At 45.5% G+C, this 24,279-nt stretch overlaps 1 protein-coding gene across 5 annotated transcripts in view; it reads left to right on the top strand.

The window, feature by feature from the left end:
* Positions 1 to 16,277: 16,277 nt before the first annotated feature.
* ANK1 (ankyrin 1) overlaps positions 16,278 to 24,279 on the top strand; it is an 869,955-nt gene continuing 861,953 nt past the window's right edge. For 4 of the 5 annotated variants that reach the window (XM_069214083.1, XM_069214082.1, XM_069214084.1 and 1 more), the window contains exon 1: positions 16,351 to 16,482. In XM_069214083.1, the coding sequence (XP_069070184.1) occupies positions 16,468 to 16,482 (15 nt within the window). In that variant the 5' untranslated portion in view covers positions 16,351 to 16,467. Of the gene's footprint in view, positions 16,483 to 24,279 lie in introns of all 5 variants that reach the window. The other variant, XM_069214086.1, reaches the window with a different exon arrangement.

The raw sequence follows: 24,279 nt of genomic DNA, 5'->3' as shown, positions 1-24,279 counted from the left end.
CCCTCGCTGTTTTCTTACAGTCCCAGTGACCCTCTACAAGCTCGCATAGGTTTGGGGTCAATTTGTGGTTCGCATTCCACTTTTGGAGTATATGGTTTGTGTTGCCTCTATACCTATGTGCTCTTATTGCAATCTACTCTAATTCTACACTGCTTGCATTACTTACCTAATTTTGGTTTGTGTACATATATCTTGTGTATATAACTTATCCTCATACTGAGGGTACTTACTGATATACTTTTGGCATATTGTCATAAAAATAAAGTACCTTTATTTTTAGTAACTCTGTGTATTGTGTTTTCTTATAATATTGTGCATATGACACCAGTGGTATAGTAGGAGCTTTACGTGTCTCCTAGTTCAGCCTAAGCTGCTTTGCCATAGCTACCTTCTATCAGTCTAAGCTGCTAGAAACACCTCCTCTACACTAATAAGGGATAACTGGACCTGGCACAAGGTGTAAGTACCTCTGGTACCCACTACAAGCCAGGCCAGCCTCCTACAATATTTTTTTTAATTTTACTCTATTTTTCTAATGTGGTGTGGGTTTTTTCTTGTGTTGTGGTTTCACTTTATTACTGTTTGAAATACTGCGTAAATGCTTTAGACACTGCCCCTAAATGAAGCCTGGCTGCTTTTGTGCCAATCTACCAGAGGGTCAAGCACAGGTTAATCTGGGGGTTCCTTGTGTTTCACCCTGACAGAGATTGTGGTTGCTGCTTGAGTAGGGTTTCGCCCTCCTCAACCAGTAACCTAGTTTCCAACTGCCCTCATTCTGAGTTGGCCAGTATTATGTACGATATTTACCATAACTGACAGATAATGATACCATGTGGTACGTTACTTATCGGGTGTGCTATATGGCACCTATTACAAGTTTTTCCTTTGAATGGAAATAACATGCACATATTAGCTCAACCTAAATCTGCAAGCCCTAGTATTTACTGTTAAATATCAGCGGGTTTGACCTGTAAATATCCATCACCCAAAACTCATAATTCTGATATGTGACCTATGTTCAGGTTTGTATGTATAATCAGTGTTGCACCTTGCCCTTTCTACAGGGTAATTCCCCAAACCTTTTGCCTTCTCCTCCTAATTTTTCTGACCCTTTTGGGCTGACTTAATGACTCTGGGCATTTTGTCATTGCTAATCAGTGCTAAAGTGCATATGCTCTCCCTTGTAAACTTGGTATAATTGGCTTATACTTGATTGTCACATCTAATTTACCTGTAAGTCCCTTGTACAGTGGTATCTCTATACCCAGGGCCTGTAAATTAAATGCTACTAGTGAGACTGCAGCGCTGCTTGTGTCACCCACTGAAGTAGCCTTTCAAACCTGTCTCAGGCCTGCTAGCACAGGACCTGCATGTGCAGTTTACTGCCACAGGGACCTAGCATCTAAATCAACTTGCCAGGCCCAGAACTCCCCTTTTACTGCATGTAAGTCACCCCAAAGGTAGGCACTAGCTAGTCCTATGGGCAGGGTGCTATGTATGTAGAAAGCAGGACATGTGCCTAGTAGCGTGGCCTGTCCTAGTAGTGACAAACAACCTATTTGGTTTCTCACTGCTGTGAGTGCTCCCTTGATCATAGGATTGCATTGGAAATGCTCTGCCTTATTTCTAGGGGGTATTGTCTGATTTGTGAGGGGGTAGCGTAGGCATGTTTGGTATGGTTGTAATGATAGTGATAAATGCTGCTTACTGGTGTAAGTGAATTTTTTTTATTACTAATACAGAAATGCCACTTCTAGGAAGCAAGCATTTCTCTGTGCTTATGACTCTGGTGTTTTGCAGCTTGACTCCAGTCCATGTCTGGGCAGAGTGACAGTTGGGCTTTGTGCATACTTCTCAGACAGCTCAGGGAGGGTGGAGGTGTCACAGAGGTGCATCTACATTTTGAATGGTCTTCCTGGGCTGAGAGAAGGGGGAGGCGGGGCACACATGCATCTGAAAAGGCTGTGCCCTGGCCTCACACAAAAGGGTTGTTTACCCCCAACTGATGTTTGGAGCCAGTGCTGGAGGAGAGAGGGATCACTCCCACAACCAGTTGTAACTGGTTGAAACCCCCTCTCTCCCTCATTGGAAATGCTTTGCAAAACTGAGTATAAGTACAGGGGATTTTTCCCCACAATGGGGACACACTCTACACAAGAAACCTGCATGTAACTGGACACAGAATGCTGCTGGAAGGACTCACCAGGGACCGCCATTGACTGCTGCTGCTGTGCTGACCTGTGACCCACAGGAGGAACTGCTACTGTCTGCATCTACTTTGTGCTGGCCTGTTGCTGGGCCCTACCGCCCTGTTCTCCATCTTGTGTCCCCCAGGGGCTGGGTGCTGAGGCCCCTGCCCCCTTCATCCCTCTGCTCTTCAGCGCAAAGGAGCGCTGTGCCTTGATTACAGAGGGCCTGAGGAGTACTTTCCTTTATTATCTTGGGGTGCCTGGAGAAGCACCTTGTTGTTGCTCTAAAAAGCGACTGGAGAAACGCTTTACGGGGGCCTGCGAGGGAGATTCACCGCTGCGACCCGGGTGTCCTGAAACTGAAGAGCGCGTTGGTGGTGCGCTCTTGGATGTGCCTCCAGGGCAACAGAACGACGAAGATAGGAGCCGGTACGCTCCTGTTAGTGCCCCCGGGGACACAGTGTCCTGAGAGGTGCCCCTGGGGCACAAGCCAGCTGCTTTTGTTGCAGAGCTCACGCTGCAGCCTGGGGAACATGCGCACCATGATCGGTGCGGGTTTGCTGGGAGAGTAAGGCTCGGGCTTGGGAGAGTAAGGCTCGGGCTTAGGAGAGCTTGCGGTGCGCCTCCTCCCCTGCATAGGGGATCTGGCCTCTAGAGGCCTCCCCTCCTGCGAGGAGCAGTCCCCCTGTCTCCCGCCCCCTGGCTGCCAAAGAGGTACGTCGTCCGGGAGGGAGGGGGAGATTTTATGTGCCAGGAGGCGCCCGTGGAAACCCTGGTTCCCCTGATTAGGGGGAACTGGATATGTATGGCTACCCCGCGAGGATGTGGATGGCGGCCCCTTGTTCCAGTGGGGCCTTTGCCCCAGGTTAGCTCCCCTGCCTCCGTGAGGGCCAGTCGGGCCCCAGGGATCATTGGTGCCCAGGATCGGGCACTAGCCCCCAGAGGGGAACCCCCCCATAAAGGAAAGGAAGGGGGTGCGTGCCACCTCCCTTCTCACCCACCGTCAGGTGGCGCCCCATTTTAGCGCATGAGGAGCACTGGAGGCCCACCCCTCTTCCCTTAGAACTGACCAAGGAAGATTCCTGGTCAAGAACTTCCTTATGTTGCAGAATGACAAGTAACCAGTGTGTTATGTATGACTACTGCTGATCTCTGCAGAGTAACAGAATTATGTAACGTTCTGACAACTGCTTAGGTAGCAGGGTATTACTGACATTGTAAGTTTGGTCTAATTATGTTTTATACAATACAGTTTATTTTTACATAACTTGACAATGGGTTTCCTTTGTGGTGTATTTATTGCATCACATGTATTGTGTGGGTTGTGCAGATGCTTTGCACATTGCCTACGGGTTAGGCCTAACTGCTTGTGCCAAGTTACCAAGGGGGTGAGCAGGGGTTATCTTGGGCGTTTAACTCCCTTGCCCTGACTGGAGTGGGTGGGTTCTGCCTGGCTTAGGTGCATAACACCAGAAACCACATTTCTAACAATCAGATACCCTTTGCTGCAGTTAATCCAACTGTTTTTTCGTAGCAGCGTGAACCAATGTTTTAAAAACATAAATTTGGTAAATAAAATCACTAAAATTGCCTTTGGACAGCAGATTTAGCACTAAAGTGCTAATCATGATGCATGTGACAAATGGGTTTCCTAATAAAACGGCTGTTTTTTCCTGACAGTACGCCACACACAGCTGTATACTGGGCTTCTCCCAACCCCTCCTTCCGTTTGGTTTACCCCCAGGATTATTCTGCCAATAAACCAATTCCAGTTTGTGAGTTGGTGTTCTTGGCAGGTTCTATTGCCACCAGTGGACCCCCCCATGATCCGATTGTTGGACTGGGGAGCTGAAAGCACATCATCGTCGACAGACGGCAGAGTCATTTGTGCGTCATGTAGCACTGTAATCTTTCCACAGCTGGATCAATGGATCCGGCAGCGATCAATGCAAGTGATCGATTACCTGGTGGGGAATGAGGGGCGGGCCTGCTGGCAGGGCCCCCCGAGGAGCGCAGACCTGCATCGCCAGCAGTAATTAAGAAGTCATTTGCCTTTGGCTCGTGGTGCTGAGTGCCGTGGCCAAGGGCTGCGGCCTCAGAGCAGGCATGCTGCAGGCAGAGACAGGTCTCAGAGCAGGCATGCTGCAAGCAAAGATAGATCTCAGAGCAGGGATGTTGCAGGCTGAGACGGGCCACAGAGAAGGGATGCTGCAGATCCCTGACACAAGCGGGCCCCAGAATAATGCTGCAGAGGTAGATGAGTCTCAAAGCATTCTACGTGCTCAGTCTGCCTTCAGAGCATGGTTGTCGCAGGCACAGGCATGCCTCAGTGCTGGGATGCCAAAGGCAAAGCCCTCTCCTTTTGGAGCTAGGATGCTTCAAGCACAGACAGTTCTCAGAGCAAAGACGCTGAAGACAGATATTCCTGCTATAGGCAAGGTCATTTCTCTCTCAGAGCAGGGATGCTAAGAGCACACACAAGCCTCAGAGGTAGTGTCCATTATCCTGGCAGCAGGGGTGCTGGTGGCACTGGCAGGCTGCCTGACAGAAAGGATGCGCTCTGCACTAATAGGCCTCAGAAAGGTTATGCTGAGGGGCGCAAACAGACTGGCGACCAGAGGCCTCAAATAGACGTCAGAGCAAGGACTATGCATGTGATATTTGTACAGCGCAAACCTAGCTAAAAGTCAGCTGCAGACCCAAAGGCAAAGATACATTTAAAAAGAGACTGGCACGATAGCTAGGCTCTGAGAGATGGGGTTAGCTGCTCCTGAATCATGAAGTAGTATTTATTTATTTGCAGTTCTCTAAAGCACAAACTAGACCTAACAGGGTAGTAGAGCGTTAAGCCTTAAAAAAAAATATTAGATGCTTGAGAAAAAATTAATTCCGGATACAGTGAGGGGAGTTATAACACCCAGTATTACACTGACATATATTCTTTGGTTACCACATAAATTTGTCCTCCCAACTTTTCAGTACAAATAATTCCTGTATTCCTTTGAGGCTCTGTTCACCCATTTCACTGACCATGTTACGGACCCAGTTGTTCTAAACAGAATGCCTGAAGATCTGGGGAAAGTGCAAATTGTGCATAAGTGCATGAGCGCAGGTGCATATTGTGTGAAGTAATCCTACCGTTAATCATAAAACACACTCTATTTACCTCTCATTCACAGCCATATCAAACGTTACCAATTGCCAAGACTTAGACAACTCTTCAAGCAAGCCCCAACTTTCCTGCCCCTCACATCTGTCTTTCCTGCCCTTACCTTGATATAAGGCCACCTCCAAATGATATATGGAAAGAAGGCGTCTAAGCCATTGTTCGAAAGATGGGGATTGTGGGTTGAGTCATGCAGTAGATAAACAAAGGTGCTATACAGCAATTAATAAAAATATACAGGACTGATATTTTGCTGTCCCTGGCTTCTCTATTAACCCTAAAAGGATGATACTTGGGTGAGTTCCATATCATATTTCAATACTTCCTTTTAAAATCTCTGATCTCAGTTTTCAGTGGGTCTAATCTTGTACAAGTAGCAAACATATATGTTAAATCTGACCCAAAAGTGTGGTATCTCAGACAGTGTGTTCCCTCTGTCCTCCCTCACTTAGCTATTTTAGATGGGGTATAGTACAAGTCAAAGATTGTCTTATAATGTTGCGCCTGCAATCCAGATGACACAAGTGAAGTATAGCTTAACTCTAGAGATTCATAAAAGCTAGTATCCCTAGTATTTAATTGAGTTTGCCACTTATTGCTGTACTTCTCAAGATCAGCAGGTTGTTCAGAAGTTAAAATTGAATACAGAAAACGTTTTGAGGGTCGAGCTCTCCCAGTCAGACCTCATAGAAGAGGAATCATTCCACACCCTGCCTGCCCCCCTGTTTTCATGAATAAAAAATTCCTGGCTTGCAGGTATTTGAAAAAGTCACTTTGCTCGAGCACGTACCTCTCCTGAAGGTCCTAAAATGTTTTCACCCGTCCTTTCAAAAAAATCTCCCAATTTTTTAATCCCCTGCTGACTCCACTTTGCTCTACATCTGCCCCCCAAATATTTCTGAGTGAGAGGTGTTATTATAGATAGGAGTGTATCTATTGAATCTTCCAAGACTAGCTTTCTTTCGCCGCAAATTCCAGCATTTAAATGCAGCCTCTAGTACCTTAAACCAGACTTTCTTAAAATAGCTGGATTCCAACACAGCTAGCAGTCCGCTATTAGACATCGAACCAATTAACAATTCATTAATATTTGTACATACTCTACCGCTTTTAGCCCTTCGTCTCTATTTACCACCAGAGGCCGCATACACTGTAAGGCAGCAGCCATCTGATACAATCTTAGATTAGGGAGAGACCATCCTGCTCTTTCCCTAGGTAAAGCCAGGTATTAACTTGGCCTTCTGGTCTTGCCATAAGCCCAAATAAATTGTATTATTAAGTTATCCATTGCTGTAAATCATAACTTTTCAAATTCAGGTCGAATTGCCCGAAACAAGCATAATACCTTAGGAACAAATATTTTGATTATATTGCAGCGACCCATTATAGACATATGTAGATTATTCCACCTACTAAAATCTTGTTTTGCTTTTTCTATTATTGGTGATAGGTTTAATTTTACAATCTTGTCTTTATGCGGGGTAATATCAAATCCAAGACATACTGCATGGGCAACCCTTCTGGCGTCTTGTGTGATTATTAGTCACCAGCTGCGTATTATCTCTATTGAGTAAATACCCTGAAAACCCGCCAAACTTATCTGCCACTTTTTCAATTTCCCTTAAGGTCTCATCTGGGTTTGTTGTTACCACAGCTACATCGTCAGCATAAGCTAGAACTTTGATATCCCATCCATAACCCCTTACTGGCTTACTGGTAAGACAGATGGGTTGCCTTCTAACTGCCAGAGTAGGGGATCGATATACAGAGCAAATAATAATGGGGAACATGGGCACCCTTGCCTGGTACCTTGTCTAATTTGTATCAAATCTGATTGAGCCCCCATCAGTTGTATCCGAGCTACAGGGTTATTGTATATTACTTTCACTGGTGTGCTGAAACCCCTTCCTAACTCAAACACGCCCATAATTTTCCATAGATATTCCCAGTTGACCCTATCAAATGCTTTTTCTGCATCCATCAGGGCCACTGCCATGGGCCTTCTAGCGACATTAGTTGCATCAAGCAGTGTGATAACCCTTCTTATATGATCAATAGTGTCTCTTCCTAACACAAACCCGTATTGATTTTGTGTGACTTATTTACCTATAACAGTGCCTAAATGGGATGCGAGGAGTTTAGAATAGATCTTAGCGTCACTATTTATTAATGTTATGGGCCTGTATGAGCTCATATTTTGCGGTGCTTTCCCCTTTTTTTTTTAAACATCACTATATTCGCTGTTGCCTTGGACGCCAGAGGTTTGCTACCTTGTTCCACTAAGATGAAGAGTTCTAACAAAATTGGCAACAATGCAGTGATAAAATTCTTGTAGTATTCAAGAGAAATCGCATCTGTTCCTACTACTTTCCCTGTTGGTAGCTCATGAATCGCCCCCACTAATTCCTCCTCTGTAATCTTGGCCCCAAGTTCCTCCCGCTCACCTTGAGTGATTCTATCCACTTTTACACAACTCAGAAACCCCTTTATTAAATGTCCGCCCTCTAAAGGGTCCAAAGGGGTCCCCCTGTAAAGTTCTTCATAATACCTGCAAAAACGTCCCTAATATCCTTGGGATCGAAGACCAGCACCCCCTGCGGATCCCTTATTTCTTTGATTATGCTGGCTGCAACCTTCTATCAAGAACGTACCACAAGGAAGCGGGCAACCTTTTTATTATATTCGTAGCACTCTTTACGCTTAGAGAGATACTTTTCTGCGACCTTTTTTGCAGAGCTCTCACTAACTGTAGCTTTAACAATTGTGACTTTCTGTAGGGCAGCATTAAGTTCCATACCCTTCGCTATAGCAGATGCTAACTAGTTTTCAGCTAATCTAAGTATTAAATATTGTTCCCTCATCTGATCTTGAATATACTTCTGCTTCCGTACACTGAAGCTTAAGGTTTCACCACAAATCCCAGCCTTTAAGGCTTCCCATATTACTTCCACTGGGGCCGTGACCCTATTTATTTCCAAAAACTCCAGTAACCATATATTCATATGGTGCACATATTCGGGTCATTCAATAGTCCTCTCTCAAAGGTCCAGCTTCTACTACAACTTCTAAGACCCTTTTTGGGTAGTTCTAATACCAAGGGGTTATGATCTGACGTGAAGCATGGGTATAGCTCCAGACATTATCCCGTTATCAACTCCAGGGATATTAAAAAGTAATCCAATCTGGCTAATTTTCTGTGCAGAGCAGAATAATACTTATATCCAGGATCTAGTGCATTCAGTGTTGGCCAAACAGCCATTAGTCCAACCTCTTTCTGCAGACAGCTTTCAGGACTCTTGGTTTATGACCAGAGTAGCTGCTAAGATTAGTTTCTGTTATCTCCCTCAAACTATCCCCAGAGCCATTAACATTTAGATCCCCACCCACTACGTAAGGGGCAGGCCACTCTGCTAGTTCTTTTGCCAGAAAGTCAAACATGGCTGGATCGTCCAGCACTGAGTCGTATATCAAACACGGGGTAAACCCCGCTGTACTGAAATGGCACTCTACCAAAGTCCATCTTCCACACTTACCTGCATTATGTCCAAAAAACTCAGAATCACTGTTACAGGTTATTATAGCAACCCCTCTATTTTTCATGTTCTGCCTGGTACATGTGACTACTCTCATACTGAGAATATCTAATATGTGTTTACTACAGTATTCTACATGTGTCTCCTGCAGACAATATATATCTGCCCTTAAAGTTCTCAAATCTTCAGCTAATTTCCACCTTTTCTGGGTGCTATTTAATACACAAATATTAATGGAGGCTATTTGAAGTTTAGCCATTCTCCCAAAGCCAATCTGGTACTACAATGAGGAGGGACTGTTTAAAGTAAACAAATACCCTGTTTAATCCAAGTACCCATCCCCAAACATTGCTTTTTTGTTTTTTAGGCAAACCATTGTTTTGATGTCCCAAAAACGTTTCTCCTCCTTCTCCCTTGGTGACCACTACATCCTCCATTGCCCAAGCATACTTTTTATTTGCACCCCACACTATCCCCGCCCTTCTGTCCACCCGCACCCCCCTGGCATCCCTCCTACCCCTCACCCTTCCACCCCCCCTTTTGAAGCAATCAGGCCCCCAATGGACTGAGTGATAGCTCCTTAAGTGCCAACTACAGGCACCCCATGCCGATACCATGCCCAAAGCCCATCCCAATTAACCAGCCAATTTAATGCAGTGAGATGATCTACTACAAGATAAAGTAGAGCCTGGTGAATTACAACTGTTATATGTCCCATGGAAAAATGTGCCTTATTAATTCCCCTACTGTGTCAAAACAATCCCAAAGACCAGTTTCCCTTATCAAAAACACTTTGTCAGTCTCAAGTCTATTATGCTGTGTAAGCCCCCCCCCAAAAAAAATAGACCAGCGGCCCTTAAGTGTTTGTCCAGTTTATCAGTGCGCTGTTTTCCATCCCACCTAAAGTTAATCAATCTCCTCATTGCCATTGTTCATTAATCAGGCTTCATTCAGTTCATTCAGATATTCTCTAGCCTGAATCTCAGAGGTGAACACTTTAATCCTTCCTTTGACAATGGTTTTTAGTTGCCCCGGGGCCAGTAAAAAACTTCCTCCCCTCCTTCCTAATAGGGTTTGATGAGCTGGCGAAGCATCCAGTGGCGTTCTACTGTAGCATGACAGAAGTCTGGGCGTGTGAAGAAGGTATGATCCTCCAAGCGTCTTGGAGTGTCAGGCCAGGTCTTTTCAAAGGTAGCTTGTTTAAGCAAGAAATTACCTAAGAAAAACATAATTGGATGTTTAACTTCAGAACCCGGGACTTTACCCCCACCATAATTGGGGGGAATCAATGCACCCTCTGCCCCTTTATCTCCCAGTACCAGCATGTGAACTCAGGGAAGGCTTTCTTCAGTAGGCTAACCATGAATGCTCGAATGGCATTGCCTTCTGCCCCCTTCCTTTGTCCCTAAGAACCGCAGACTGTTCCTCCTCTGACGATTTTTGTAATCTTCCAACTTCCACATGATGTCAGATAGTTGCCCTCTTTGAGCCTCTGCCTGCTCTTTTAAAACTTCATCATCTGCCTCCACCATGGATTTTCTCATTTCGATCAAATTCAGTTTTTCTTCTATCTTCCCACATGTCTCAGCAACCTTCTGCACAAAAGCCTGAAGCTGTTGGCCACCCTGGCCCTCTGGCTCTCTGCACAGGATTCAGTTTGAAGCTCCCCTATAGTACCATATATTAACTGTAGCATTAACCTATCCGGGCTTTCAGTACTTCCTATGGGACTGCTTTCCTTATCCCCTTCTCTGGTGCCATTTGCGAAAGACAAGATCTCGGGCATTCCTTCCTGAGTTGAAAGTCTTGTTCCCGAGTGATCCCATCTCAAGTTTGCTTCCCCCTGACCTAATACATTTTTCCCAGTTAATGAGCTGGATCTCACCCTAGTCCTTCTACACTGTCATTGCTTCTGTTTTACTGTGGGCTGTGGTGCAGCGGAAAGGCTAGTCCCACTATCTGAAGAGAGACTAGCTTCCTCCTTCATATGATTAGGGCAACTGCTAATAGTCTTGGAGTCTTCAGTAAGGGAATAAAACTTGTCTTCTCCTTCACAAGACCAGCCGAGTTTCTCCCACTCCATCCTTCTTTTCCGGCTTTATCATCATGTCCTTCTACAATGGGGCCCCCGCCTGTACCTGGCTCCAAACCGTTTTTGTTTTTTGTAAAGCTCCCTCCGGTAAGTAGCACTGCACTGATAGGCTGTTATTGTTTCTGTTGTGAGCAACCTGACTGCACATTTTAAAAGTTTCTGAGCTGTTTTTCCTACATGTCCGGATGTTAACCAGACTGTCCGTGCGATTGATGGACCTCACCCTCTCCCCCGGGCTACTTGCTTCAGAGGATTGAGCCTTCACCCCCATTTGCATCTCTCCCATCTGTGCAGAAGCCACAGAACCCGTTGTCCCAGTGTGAAAACCTATATTTGCCATGGTTGACAGGTTCAAATTCATGTTGGGGGAGCCAGTGTGCTCACCCTCAGCAGCTTTTTTGGGGTGCTATTACAGAGCTTGCAGTGTTTACATCTGTCTCTTGTCTGACACATTTAGGGGGGTACAGGTCAGTCACTAGCTTTGTACCCTCCATTGTGTCCTCCAGAAGGGTGATTACCTCTTTGAGCCCATTCACTTTCCCCCCACTGCTGAAAATTTGAGTAATCGCCGCTTGCGGTCCATCCCTCTGTCTATGCTCGATTTCCACCAGAGCCTTAGGGGTCACTTTGCAGAATTTAGTGTTAGATTTTGTCGGTCCTGTTACAGACCTCCTACCTGCAGGGGCCCCACTATTCTCATCCCGTTTTGCTGTTTATTTCTGTCGTGCACCAGGCACCAGATGGCCGCTGACTGTTGCTGCTTCAGCCTTCTCTGTCTTTTCACCAGCTGTTCTTACATTTTTTGGTGCCATTTCTTCCTCTATTGTGTTGCATGGCCCCTCTGAGCTCGCTACCACCTCTGACCTAATTGCACCCTTCCTCCGTGGTGCCACATAAAAAAACACTGTAGCCCCTCAAGCTCTGGCGCAGCGTTCGCATTTTGAGTATGGCAGGGATAATGAAAAACCCGCCTTGAGGAAGCACCCAGCATCTGCCACCAGATCGCATCTTCCTCACGGCAAATAGCCAACAGGTCACGTAGATTATGGGTTGCTCCTGTAACACCATCGGGCTTCCTTTTCACTCATATTGGTGTTCCTCATGGATCATGGTGCCGCTGCAGTACACCATACCGCGTCTTCACCACACTGCACGGCCACTGGCACAGGATCAGGGGCGGGGCCTGCAGACGTCAGCACTACGCATTCGCCATCTTGCTTCTGTCAGTAAAAAAGAGTGCTTTATATAGGAATATGGATGTACTGCATAGTAAAAAGGCAGGGTAGGACATCTGTGACACACTAAATCAGAGGAAAAGGGAGGTATAATGTGTTGAGTCAAACTACAACATCTGTGCTGTAAAACAATAATTAAGCTAGAGGAGCGCAAAAGAAACTGGGTGGCTACAAAATCTAACAAATCAAACACAGTAAAACATGTAATTCATAGAGAGAAAGGTTAGGGTTCACACATACTAAAAATAATATTTACATTGGTCTCGTCGTTTTTCATAGGCTGTCTACATGACATTCTGACCTGAGGTATGCCTGAAAAATCAACAGGCTATTAGTTATGTTTGGAAGTGAAGTTGAAAAATGAGAGCTTTGAGATCTTCATTGAAGTCGATTAAGGAAGACTTTGTCAAGATAGCTGTAGGGATGGAGTTCCAAACCACCGTACACTCCTGAAGATGTCTTTGCAAGAGCTGCTATATTCTCAGGCAACACAACATTCAAATATATCTGGGTGTCATTGAATTATAGATAGAATAGATGGAAAGAAAGCAAGCTAGAAAAGAAGTATGAAAGTTTAACTAGGTCTGTGTGGTTGGACAAAAAGGAATTAAACCAACTCAGAACAGATCTATAGAACTTCATCTGTTCTTTTAGGAATACCAGCAGGGTGGCAGTTCTTTAAAGATCTTTACATCTTCAGCTCTTTCCTAAATTGAAGCAGGGTTAGGGTGTCCCTGATGAATGCAGGATGCTGCTCCTGATTCTGGGTGTGTACATGGAGAAGGCATCATGCCTTGTTTTATTCTTATTTGCACTACTTTACGTCTAGTCTACTGCTGACCTGGTTGCAGGTGTGCCAAGAGGCACCAGATATGTGAGCTTGTCTGTCAGGTAGGCAGGGGGGACTGATCATAATTACTTTGTATATGATGCAGCTGGTTGTGAATAAGAGAAGCTGGTTGAGGTTCATCAATATGGGTTAATGTGGTCATATTTCTTCAGGCCTTGGACGAGGCATACTGCAGCATCTAGGACTCCCTTGTGGTAGCCAGTGTGGAATTGAGCTATGAGCACTTAGTTGACACTACCCAGGTGCAACAATATGAGGTCTGGAACACCAGTCTTGAAGTTGCTTTCTGGGAACAATGGTATCACTTTTCTCAGTAAGGAGAGTCTTTGTTTTCTTGAGAGTGAGGTTGGTCTCCAGGGTGAATGCAAGTGACTTGGCATTGGGTGTGAATCTATGCAGGTCATTTAGCCATAGTTGGTTTAGTGTGTGCTTGTTCTTCTTGGTAAGTACCAGGAATTCAAATCTTGGTAGGGTTGGGCTTCAGGTAGGTGCTAGATATCCATGTCTGGATGAGATGTAGGTAGTGCTGAGGCGTAGGATGTCTGGAGTGGAGGAGACTTGGAATTGAGTGGAGGAGAATGTTGGTGAACTTTGATGCTGTTATAGTTGGGTGGAGCCCCAGGGAGCTCCATGTGGAGGTTGAAGATGACAGAGACTTGGGGGGCTCAAAATGTGATACAGGGCTTCCTGGACTTTGAGTTGGCCTTTTGAATGAATTAGTGGTGGTTGAAAAACGTTTAAGGAAGACCAGTTAAGAATGTTGCCAGTGAATGCCATTCAAAACTTTGGGGTGTGGATGAGGGTAGGCTGCTTGATGGTGTCAAAGATGACTGAGGGGTCCAGCAATGCAAGGAGAGAGGGGGCATATTTATCTGTAGTCTGGGTGACATGGTATTGGAGTTGTAACATACAGGGCCATATGTACGAACACATTTTCCCATTGACACAGAATGGGAAAAACCCTTTGCTACATCTGGCCCACAGACTCTTGAGCTACAGCATGATCTGAAGAGGCACTAGTAGTTGAGATGGAAATGTTTGGTGTTGATGTAATATTGAAGTTGAGCATAGACTTTTTTTTTATGATTTTCATGATGAAGGGTGGGTGGGTAATGGGTCAGTAATTGGTGAGGTAATCGGTAGCTAGACTAGTGTGGGCTTCTTCATGTATGGCAGCATTAGGCTTCTCTTCCGAGCATCTAGGAAGTTTCCTTGAGTGAGTGTGCATTTATAATATTGAGTAGGGGTGAGAGAGCTTCTCTAGACAGAACACTGATGATGAACAAGGGTGAGGCATCATCTTTATATGAGGTGGCTTCTGTATGAGATAAGGGTCTGAAGGCTGACTGTTGCAGAATGCTACAAGAAGAGCTTTGGTTATGAAGAAAATCAGGCTTGGTATAATGAATGTGCTGTTTGTTATTCTTTATTTTTTTCACAGAAAATAGATTGATGGCACTGCACTTGTCTGTAGATAGTGGGATAAAAGAGTTAGGCAGGGTCTTGTTGCAATGCATGATTGTCTTAAATAGTGTTCTGCTTCTGTTGATCGCTTCATTGATGGTGTTATAGTATTTGGCTTTGGCTTTTCATGAGTTATCTGAGTGTTGTGCAGAGGGCCATCACTAGCATAAGGCCACCTAGAGGTACTGTTTTTCTTCCATTTTCTTTCCTCTCTAAACCTGGAGTGTTTGTTGTCTGCAAGGTATTTGAAATACCATGACACTGAAGGTTTTGGTTAGCTCTTTTGTGTTTTAGGAGGAGCGCGGGTGTTCGTGTGGTCTCCCGGAAAAGCACTGAAGTTGTCTAGAAGGGTGTTGACACCCGATGTGAGTTCGAGTTCTAGGTTTTCAGTGGATACATCTTTGAGCACCTGAAGGTTTGTTGTTCTCTTGTGGGCTGATGTGTAGCAAGATTGAAAATTGATGTGGACCAATAGAATAGTAGGTTATTTGTTGGTCCCGTTAGTGAGAGACATGTTTCATGCCTCTCTGCCCATGCGAGTCTATGGTGTTTCCTCAGGACCTATAGATAGAACCCCACTCTACTCATATCTAGACATTAACTAAATCGCTTCTGATCTAGTTTAGGTAAGTAGTATTATCTGTTCTTATATGTGTGAAGAAACTATCGAATAAGTCCCTTATTATTATGGAACTAATGTGTTACAAACAAGGAACCAACAAACCACACCTATTATGACCTCTGTTAGAACACAACTATGGTGACTCCAACATGAAACACCCTAGCTGCTTCCTCAGAGCATAGCAGCAAAGACCTTCTACACCACTTGTACCCCAAAAAAAACTAGCCGTACAGCATACATTAGCATTGCCTACTGTTACCAAATGCCTCTGATGAGCCCTGACAAAACACACCAGTTGAATAGCCCATAAAACACACTAGAGGTGTCCACCCTCACACAACACAGTAGATGATCCCCTTAAGAATTTACTAGTTTACTTGGAATAGTCTATGTGCAAAGGGAATGCGTGACGTACCGAACAACTCCTCTCGTTCCCTCATTCGTTTTGTGTTTTGTCAGGTCTGCCTGTTCTGTGTTGGAGTGGAGTTGGTGTTTTCAGTAGGGTGCACAGCTAGTGTCTTAAGGTTGAGGTCACTTATTTTGTGTTTGTGAGGGAAGACGTCGTGCAGCAAAGGCGACCTGTGAGGGAGTTTGTTGGCATCTTTGCCGGGTGAAGCCAACATTCGTGCTTTGCGTTCTGTGAGGCTGCACAACTGGTGCCTTCTGCTTCGAGTGTGTGTCCTGTTTTTTTGAGAACTGATGTGCTCTTGAACGGGCGCAATACATGTGTTCCGGAGCACGGCTGGTGTACTCTCGGAGGGGGGACATGCTGAACTGTGTGTGAGTACACACAGCCGGTGCTGTTGGGGGCTCACAAGCGGGATTCTTCCGTCTTTTGCCCACGAGGGTCACATTCCGGGCCCTGTTGCTGTGGTAGACAACGTGAGAAGCTCTGGGTGTCTGTTTACCGCGAGGGCGCGGGAGGGGTGAGGGGAACCTTGGAGTGCGAGGAGAGCCAGCCTGGACACGTCAGGTTCTGGATGTTGGCTGCTAGGGGGTCGCACTCGCCTGGGTGTGCCCCCACACTATCTCTGGGTCCATGCGAGGAGCCTCCCTCGTGCGCTCTGATAGCCACAGCTGCTGCAGATAAGAGAGACTGGCTGGCGGAATTAGAAAGTAGGAGTGTACCCGTGTTCTAGAAAATTCTGCCTACAGCCTGCCCCAGAGGCCACGGAGACTTTCCATGCCCTGTCCTTAAAGGTACTCTCCGCGGCCTGTCCCGGGACAGCTTGTTCCTGTTCCTCCTGGTCTCCGAAGAAACTACCCAGTTCTGAAAACTAGAAGCCACTCGTAATTTAACAGCATCTTCGGTCAAAATGCGCATTCGGAAGGTGAGTGAGTGCCAAACACTGAGGTGAGAGCGTGAGGCTGTGAGTGCAGATGTGCAAGGCTGAGAGTTGGTGGGAATGATGTGGCCTAGAAGGAGGGTCGGGCTGCTGTGGTACAGTGACGTGAAGGCGGAGAGGGCTGCGACGGAGAGCAGGTAAGGATGCCACTGGTGATACATAGAATTTAGAGTAATAAAACAGCAAGTGATTCACAGAGCAGGGGCGAGAAGGAAGGTAGTGGATGGCCACGGGCAGGGACACCGGGGGGGTGAGCGAACGTGCGCACACGCCACTGTGGGAACAGAGAATGGCCGAGAGGCTGGGGGCGCAGAGCAGACATCGAATGGTCAGTGTCTTGGGACAGAGACGATGAGGTGAGTGTACTGTGAGTGGAGTGAACAGAGGTACAGAGGGCAGGTCGAGGAAGAGGTTTGATTTGTGGTGAAGGTGAGCGAGAGGGGCATGGGTACAGACAGGGAACTGAGGTGACAGGTCATGGGTTAGGGCGGTTGAGACGAGAAGGTTATGGGTACAGGGAATTGTGAGCGAGGGAGGCTGTGGGTAAGGGACACTTGGGGTGAAAAGGTGGAGGATACGGAAAACTGGGGTTGGGGACTGTGGGTAACGCGACTTGTGGATGATGGTAGCTGTGGATGAGTGAAACTGGGACAAGAGGGCGGAGGGTACTTGAAACTGGGAGTGAGAGGGCTGGGTAAAGAGAACGGTGACCGAGGGGACCGTGTGTAGTGGGGACAGGGGGCTGGAGTGAGATGATGCGCATGATGAGAGCCCGGGGAGGCCTGTGAAGGTGAGACTGAGAGGGTGCAAGGGTCAGAAAACTGGCAGTGAGTACTACGGCTGTACAGAGCGGCGTGAAGTTTCAAAGGGCATTGTCCATGCTGTGGCTCTGTGGACATAACGCTGATAGGTAAGGGTCATTGTGAGCTGGCGTGAGGAACCCTAAAGGAATGAGCGTCTTCTCAGGGTCCGCTGTCTTTACTGTGCAGGGACTGTGCGCCGTGTGCAAAGAAACCGAACATTGTTGAAGTAGGAATATTGTGAGTGCTCGGGCGTAGCTGTCAGTAGTGGGGCCGGCGGGTGTGGGAGACTGCGTGCTCTGCTCCGGCTTCAGTTTATTTATCAGACCGAATACTTTCTGCGGGTCCTTCCCTGGGCCTGGCTGTGTTATCTGTTCTGAGGGGCAGAGGGAGTGGTCACTGGTAGGGGGAACGACGCAGGCCCGAGGCTGAAACCAGAAAAACTATTAATGGTCAATATGAAGAGAAGAGTAACAGAGACAAGGGGGAGAAGAATACAGATGCAGACGTGGAGTCGTGACATAGGAGAAGAGAGGGCCAGGCAGCGGGAGTGCAGAAAAGGAAGGAGAATATCGAAAGATGAGAAAACAAAGAGTTCAGAAGGTGAAAGAATTAGGCCAGGGGGTGGGAGGGGGCTATAGAGAAGAGAGGACGGCTGGACGTGCGTGAGAATACAAGACGTAGGTATTTGTGATGAGGCGGCAGAGAGAAAATGGAAGAAAGAAGAGCACAGACGGGGAGAGGAATAAGGTCAAATGAGCCGGAAAGTACAGAAAAGAGGGAGAGATTAAGGGAGGGAATATCGGGGTGACAGCAAGGGAGATGGAAGATTTGAATTTAGAGAGAAATCGGGGGCTTGAATAGAAAACATGATTAACAATGAAGATGAGAAAGAGATATAAAAAAACGAGAGGAGAAGACAAGGGGGCAATGTAGACAGAGTGAAAGGGGGAAAGAACAAAGAGATTGAAAGGTAGCAAGGAGAAGAACATGAAAGAGAGGGGATGGAGTTAAGAAGGACCAATGGGGATAGGTAGGGGAAGTAAAAGATGGCAGTAAGAAACGGGTCAGAGGTAAATGGAGGAAGGAGTAGGTGAGAAGGGAAGATAACATGTAGAAGTAAAAGAGAAAGGGAAAAAGGATAGAGAGGACGGGCTTTAAAGGGAAGTCAGAGAAGAGAGAAGGGTAGGGCATAGAGGAGAAAGGATGAAGGAGACAGGAGGAAAGATAAAAGGAGGAGAGAAGAGGAAAAGGAAAAGAATAAGTAAAGGAAGGGAAGCATAAGGACGTGTGGGGGGCGGAGAGCTTCAGTGCACATGGACAAGAAGGGAAGAATGTGAAATCTACTTGGTGATTGGTGCACAACACATGCACCATTTAAAACCAAAGTTGTAGCCAACTTCCCCTTGCCGGTCAGTTGCTAATTTAGACTCTGGCTGCCGGCACCCTGAGCCTGTCCCAAGCGTCCAAAAGATCTTATTCGGGCAAGCACAGTCCAGCCCAGTAATGTGCATTCCCCTGCTGGGACTTAGAGGCGCACATGCCAGGCCGAGCCCTTACCAGCTGGAAGGTCACTGCAATGGCATACTACTGATCAGGGCATCCTTATAAGCGTCCTACGGTCTGACTCTTGCAGAATCCACCTTGGTCAAAACAAACCCCAAGACTTTCTGCTCGTGTAGCCAGTAGCTTTATGATTGCCGTATAGGATGACCAAAACCTTTCCAACCAGCATGGTGGATCGCCACACAGATCATGATCTCTGTTTTGCTTCAATTCATTTTCAGGATTTGGGCGAGCATCCACCTCTGAATGATACTGAAGCACTTTTTCTGGTCTAAATTTCAGCAGCATCATTGTGTCCTCTTCATAACATGGCTCCTTGAAACCAAACTTACAAATGAGCTCTTCTAGTGGTTGTACTTATAGGTTCAACCAAAGGCTGACAAGTCTGAGCCATGTGACACCTTTCTGCTTCTTAGCATCTCATTGAGCTGGAAAGTGATAGCCCCCCCTAACTCAGTATAGTCCAGCAGTTATGACTGAAACCAGTTTAAGGCATGACCTACTGCTCTTACTTGGTTGAAAAAAATGTCATGGTCTACTGTGTTGTATGCTGCCAAAAGATCAAGAAAGACTAAACGAGTTTACATGACCTGATGCAACATGAACAGCACCTCACCCAGAGTTACCTGTACTGACTATGTGCTGTGTACCAGTCTAAAACCTCCTTGAGACCAGTCTAATCAACCTAGCATGTTGCACATGAAGGACAGCCATCTCTCCAGGTGTTGTTCCATTATTTTCATAATAGTATGAAGCCCAGTGAGGGATTCGATGTTGGCAATGGACCTGAGGTTCGTGCATTTATTGAGGAAGTTGTTGGTAATAAGTGATGGAGTCGATTAAACAGATATTGGGGGTGAGCCTATGTTACATTGGGAAAATGAAAGGAACGTTGTTGATGGACCTTTAGTTGACTGGTTCAACATAGAATATTGCCTGCTGGCATGGGATTGTCACAATCATTAAAGAGGATGTTAGTGATACTCCGAAAAAGAGCATGACAGATGAGACAATTGGTGCATCCGAGTCTTTAAGTTCCTAGTGCTTCTAGGAATTGTAGAGCAGGACAAATAAGCACAACGCAGTGCAAGTAAAACTGAGATGGAATTGGAGCAGCCATGTGTTCATGCACTTTTCACTAATGTGTTTCTCACTAGGGAATCATTAAATCCTGAAAGGAATTAGCTTGATGCAAACTGTGTTGGCCATCTTTATAATGGCTCTTGTCCTTCACCTTTGATTCACATGTAAAATCAAGCTGGCACTATCGAGTGCTAAATGTGATTTTAATAAAGAAAACGATGTTTTCATTATTGGAATGATTCTGTGATGCTTTCCTAGAATTTGAATAGTGGTAACTGGACTGTGCATATGCAAATTAATGTTGTTTAGGAAAATGAATCCCCTCCAAAGTTACACAAGTGTTATTTTAGACAGATGCAGATAATTTATTTGTATCCCAGATGTGATCACAGCACGTGCACTGTGATTATCCAGAAGAAGGCTGTTGAATTTGTGAAAGTCAAAACATCAGCATGAACAAAGTCTAAAGTGTCATGCACTTAACTCGACTGTGTGTTCTGGATAGTGTCCATTTGGAAAACTTTATTCCTTGATAGTGATCTGTGTGAGGTCGTAATGTGAGTGGTGTGACACTGGATGCTTGATAATGGATCTGTGACACGTAGGGGTTTGAGGGGTTTATGTATTTAGCCTTCACAAAGTCACTTGTATGGCTTTTTAATGTAATATTGGTAAATATTCCTTGTTCTTGAAATAAATGAAATATTTTTTGATGTAGCAAGGTGGGATAGTGAGGGGCTTCAAATGTAATGAGTGGTTGCTATGAGTTTGGCGATTACGCCTGGAGCAAATGAGATCTCTGATGTTCTGAATAAAAATTGATGCATTTTAATTTATACAAGACCAAAAAAGATCTGGATTATAAAAGAAGAATTCATAACCAGTCTGAATTAATAGGTTTTTAAAAATTGGTTCCCACAATAGATGTATGATTTACTGATATTCCTATCCCGATCTCCTTATCTGAAATATGGCATCTAACCTGTGACCTAAGTGTGCAGTGCAGTGCCAGAAATTACAGCAACTGGGGCAGTCTTCATTGCGACTCCTTGTAGTGTCCATACTCCCAAAGGCTCCTTAGGAAGTGTACTAGCGCCGTCCTGCACGGGACGATAAGTGTCTGAGACTAAAACTCAGAGATGGCTTTCGGGCACTCCAAGAGGTGAGTACTTCTTGTCCGGAGGGTACTTCCTCAGTTTGGCAGTTCCACAGACAAGCATCAGCACTGGGGATGCACTGAAAGTGTACTGGAACTTCTCAGAAGAGCCAACTCAAACAGCATTTCTTGCAGACGATGCAGGCAGGAGACCTGGATTGTAAAACCTTTGGAGGGTAGAATGTTCTCGCCCTGTGTCTGGGAAGCGAGTGGGGGCTTCGCCTGGGGGTCCTTCATGCACCTTTTTCCGAAGTGTAGCTTGAACTCAACAGTTGTCCAGATTGTTCTAAGTCCCCTTTCTCCCAGAGGCAAATGAGGGCATTTCAACTGGTGGCACTCAATAGTAATGCTCAGGGCCGGTCTGGCCTATAGGGCAATCAGGCAGTGCTCGAAAGGCTGGTCTGAAAGGTCAGCGTGTGAGTGTTTTTTTTTTGCTGTTTGTGGGCCTGTTTTATCGTCACATGGGCTGGATTTTACTGTTGATTTTCCTGATATCACCACAATCATTGCCTGTAGCAAATATAAATACATGTAGCCTACCATACCTTTCAAAACACCCACACAGAGTGCATTTACAAGCTCAAAACTGGCACAACTTGCTAACGTAGACCACCTTTTTACCTATCTGGGTCGATAATATTGTCCATTTTTATTTTGGAGCCTGGGCCTATTTTTTGTTCCAGTGCAGGCCTGGTAATTTTCATGTGTGATTTTCATGTCAAGCTGAACATTTTATGTCTATACATGCACTTCCCTTTGACATGAAACTCATCGATCTCGATAATTTATGCCCTCATCGGTGTAGCAGATCAAAGGGGAGTGGAAGTATGAACAATTTTTAGGTTTTGCCTGCATAGCATTTACTTGTTCCATTGTTGCTCTAATTTACATGCTTCAGATTGGCCAGCACGTTGTTTGCTTTCACTTCCTCCCCACTTTGCCTTCCATGCCTTCGTGTGGAGCTTGGACCAAGTACACCTTCTGGTTACTGGCCGCTGGCGAGTGTCCTCCCACTGACACCTGTGCACGCTTTCTACCGCCAACACTGCTTTTATAGTCGGGTTCTCCATTTTTAAAAAAGAGGAGGCTTCTGTTTTCCCATTTTCAAGGAAGGAGCCTTTGAAAATACAAGCAGTGAATGTTGTCCTGAGAGGCACTACTGCCACATGGAGTTTACGTGATGATAGAAGGCGATTTGTTTCTGACTTCCTTTAGGAACTACGTGGTGTAAGTACCATTGAAGAATCTTTCTGCAACCATACAATGTAGAAAGATGCTTCTCTTGGTTAAAGAATGGAATACCGCTCGGGACCCCCTCTAAAAAGCATGGGTTCATGCTATGGTAACCATCTCATCTCTGAAGTAACACGTTCTTGCTAAGAAATTTCATTCTTAGCCTGCCAATGCGCTGCACATTACCCAGTCCAAAAATCCTACTGAGAGAATGTGCCAGCACAGAACATTAGGTGCTCACTTGTTATTTTGTTAAGAGTTGAGCATTGCTTTCCAGGGTCCTCTGTGGGTTGTTGCACAGGGGCTCTTGGGGCAGGGTAGGTCTCCATCACGCACCAGTGTGGGCAGAGGGAGTGGCGTTCAGAGTTTTGTTTGTGTATTTTGTGTTACTTGTAGGCCTCCCCCATACCAACTGTTAAAGCGCTCTTTCCGAGGGGTGCAAGAAGTGCTATGATGGGGGCCTGTAAGGTATTGTTTGCCACCCTTTGAAGTGCTCCTGATGAGTCTAGGATCGATTTTCAAACCCATGAACTTCGATAAAAGTTCTCCCCGTTGATACATAACTCCTCACCATTCCCAACCTCTCCCAAAATATGTGAATATATGTCACCATTGGCCTCCAGTGGATCATGTTTGAGATTTACTGTGTACACTGAAAATCGTCAACTTTTTGCTCTGCACTGTTGCACTTGACTGTTTGGGGAGGTGGTGCCATATGAATAATCATGTACTTGCCTGTCTCCAGTTACCTTTTCTTCCTCTTCTTCCTCCGTACATTTAGTATGAGGTTGGACGCCGGGTTAACAGATACCCTTTTTGTGAGCAGTTACAGAGCATACTGTTTGCATGCCTGGTGGTACATTTATAACAGATGGACATGATGTCACATCTTTGGAGGATCTGTCAACTAAATAACATTTGGTGCTGTTTTCTCTAGTATTTAATCAGGACGTCTACATTAAGTGCTGTTTTTTGATGAGCGCCGTTGTGATTTGTAATATTCAAACGTTACATTTATTGCACTGCACGACTGACAGATAGATCGTATGTCACCTTCTAATACCCTAACTTATATTTATATCTTTTCCCAGGTTGATATTTCATAACTTTTTTGTTAGTTAGACAAACATGAACGGTGCAAATGCGGTCTAATACATTTATTTAATGGTATTATAAAGTGCAGAGAGCTGCCTTTACTCATACCCATGCGCTGGAGTTGTTACCTAAAGTTTGAGCTATTCACATAGTTAAGTTGCCTTTTTTTTAGCGATTATAACAGTATTTCTTGTGCTTTGACATTAATTCATTTTTATGCAATATATTTTTCTGTGGCAGCAATGCAACATTTATATGCATAGAACAATGCATTTCCTGCATGCTGTTGATTTGGCTATTTAGTGTTGAATGCAAACGTATTCGTAAAGCACATATGCCCACGAGGGTATCTTGGTGCTGAAATAACAGATACTCACTATTGCTCCATTCAATGGTAGTCAATTTATCGATCTTGGAGGGATTGAATGGACCTGTCGGGATTCGAACCTGCGGTTAAACCCAGACCACTGCAGTGGATGCAGTGAGAAGCCTAACTTCCAACACTGGCAGTGGTCTGATGCCTCCTGCTCCCTACCCCACTATCCCTTACCTCATACACTGCTGTCTCTTGATTCATGTTCCTAACCTTTCCTGCTCCAAACCCCTGTTTCTTCACTCTACCTTGTTCCTCTGCCTCTTGGTCTCTTGCTCCCTATTCCTCTCTCTCCTGCACCATAGCCCACTCTCCTTTGCTCCTTACCACCTTGACACTTAGCACCTACCATCTCTACTGTTCTCTACCCTTCCGACTCTTGCTCTCTACACCAGTCTCTTGTTTGCTACCGCGGTCTTTTGCTCCCTAGTCTACCCCTCTGCCTCTTACCCTCTGCCTCCTACTCTCTGTCCCTT

This window comes from Pleurodeles waltl, chromosome 11 (genome assembly GCF_031143425.1).
Source record: "Pleurodeles waltl isolate 20211129_DDA chromosome 11, aPleWal1.hap1.20221129, whole genome shotgun sequence".
In the NCBI taxonomy this organism is placed as follows: Eukaryota; Metazoa; Chordata; class Amphibia; order Caudata; family Salamandridae; genus Pleurodeles; species Pleurodeles waltl.
This window is presented reverse-complemented; position numbering and strand designations above follow the sequence as displayed.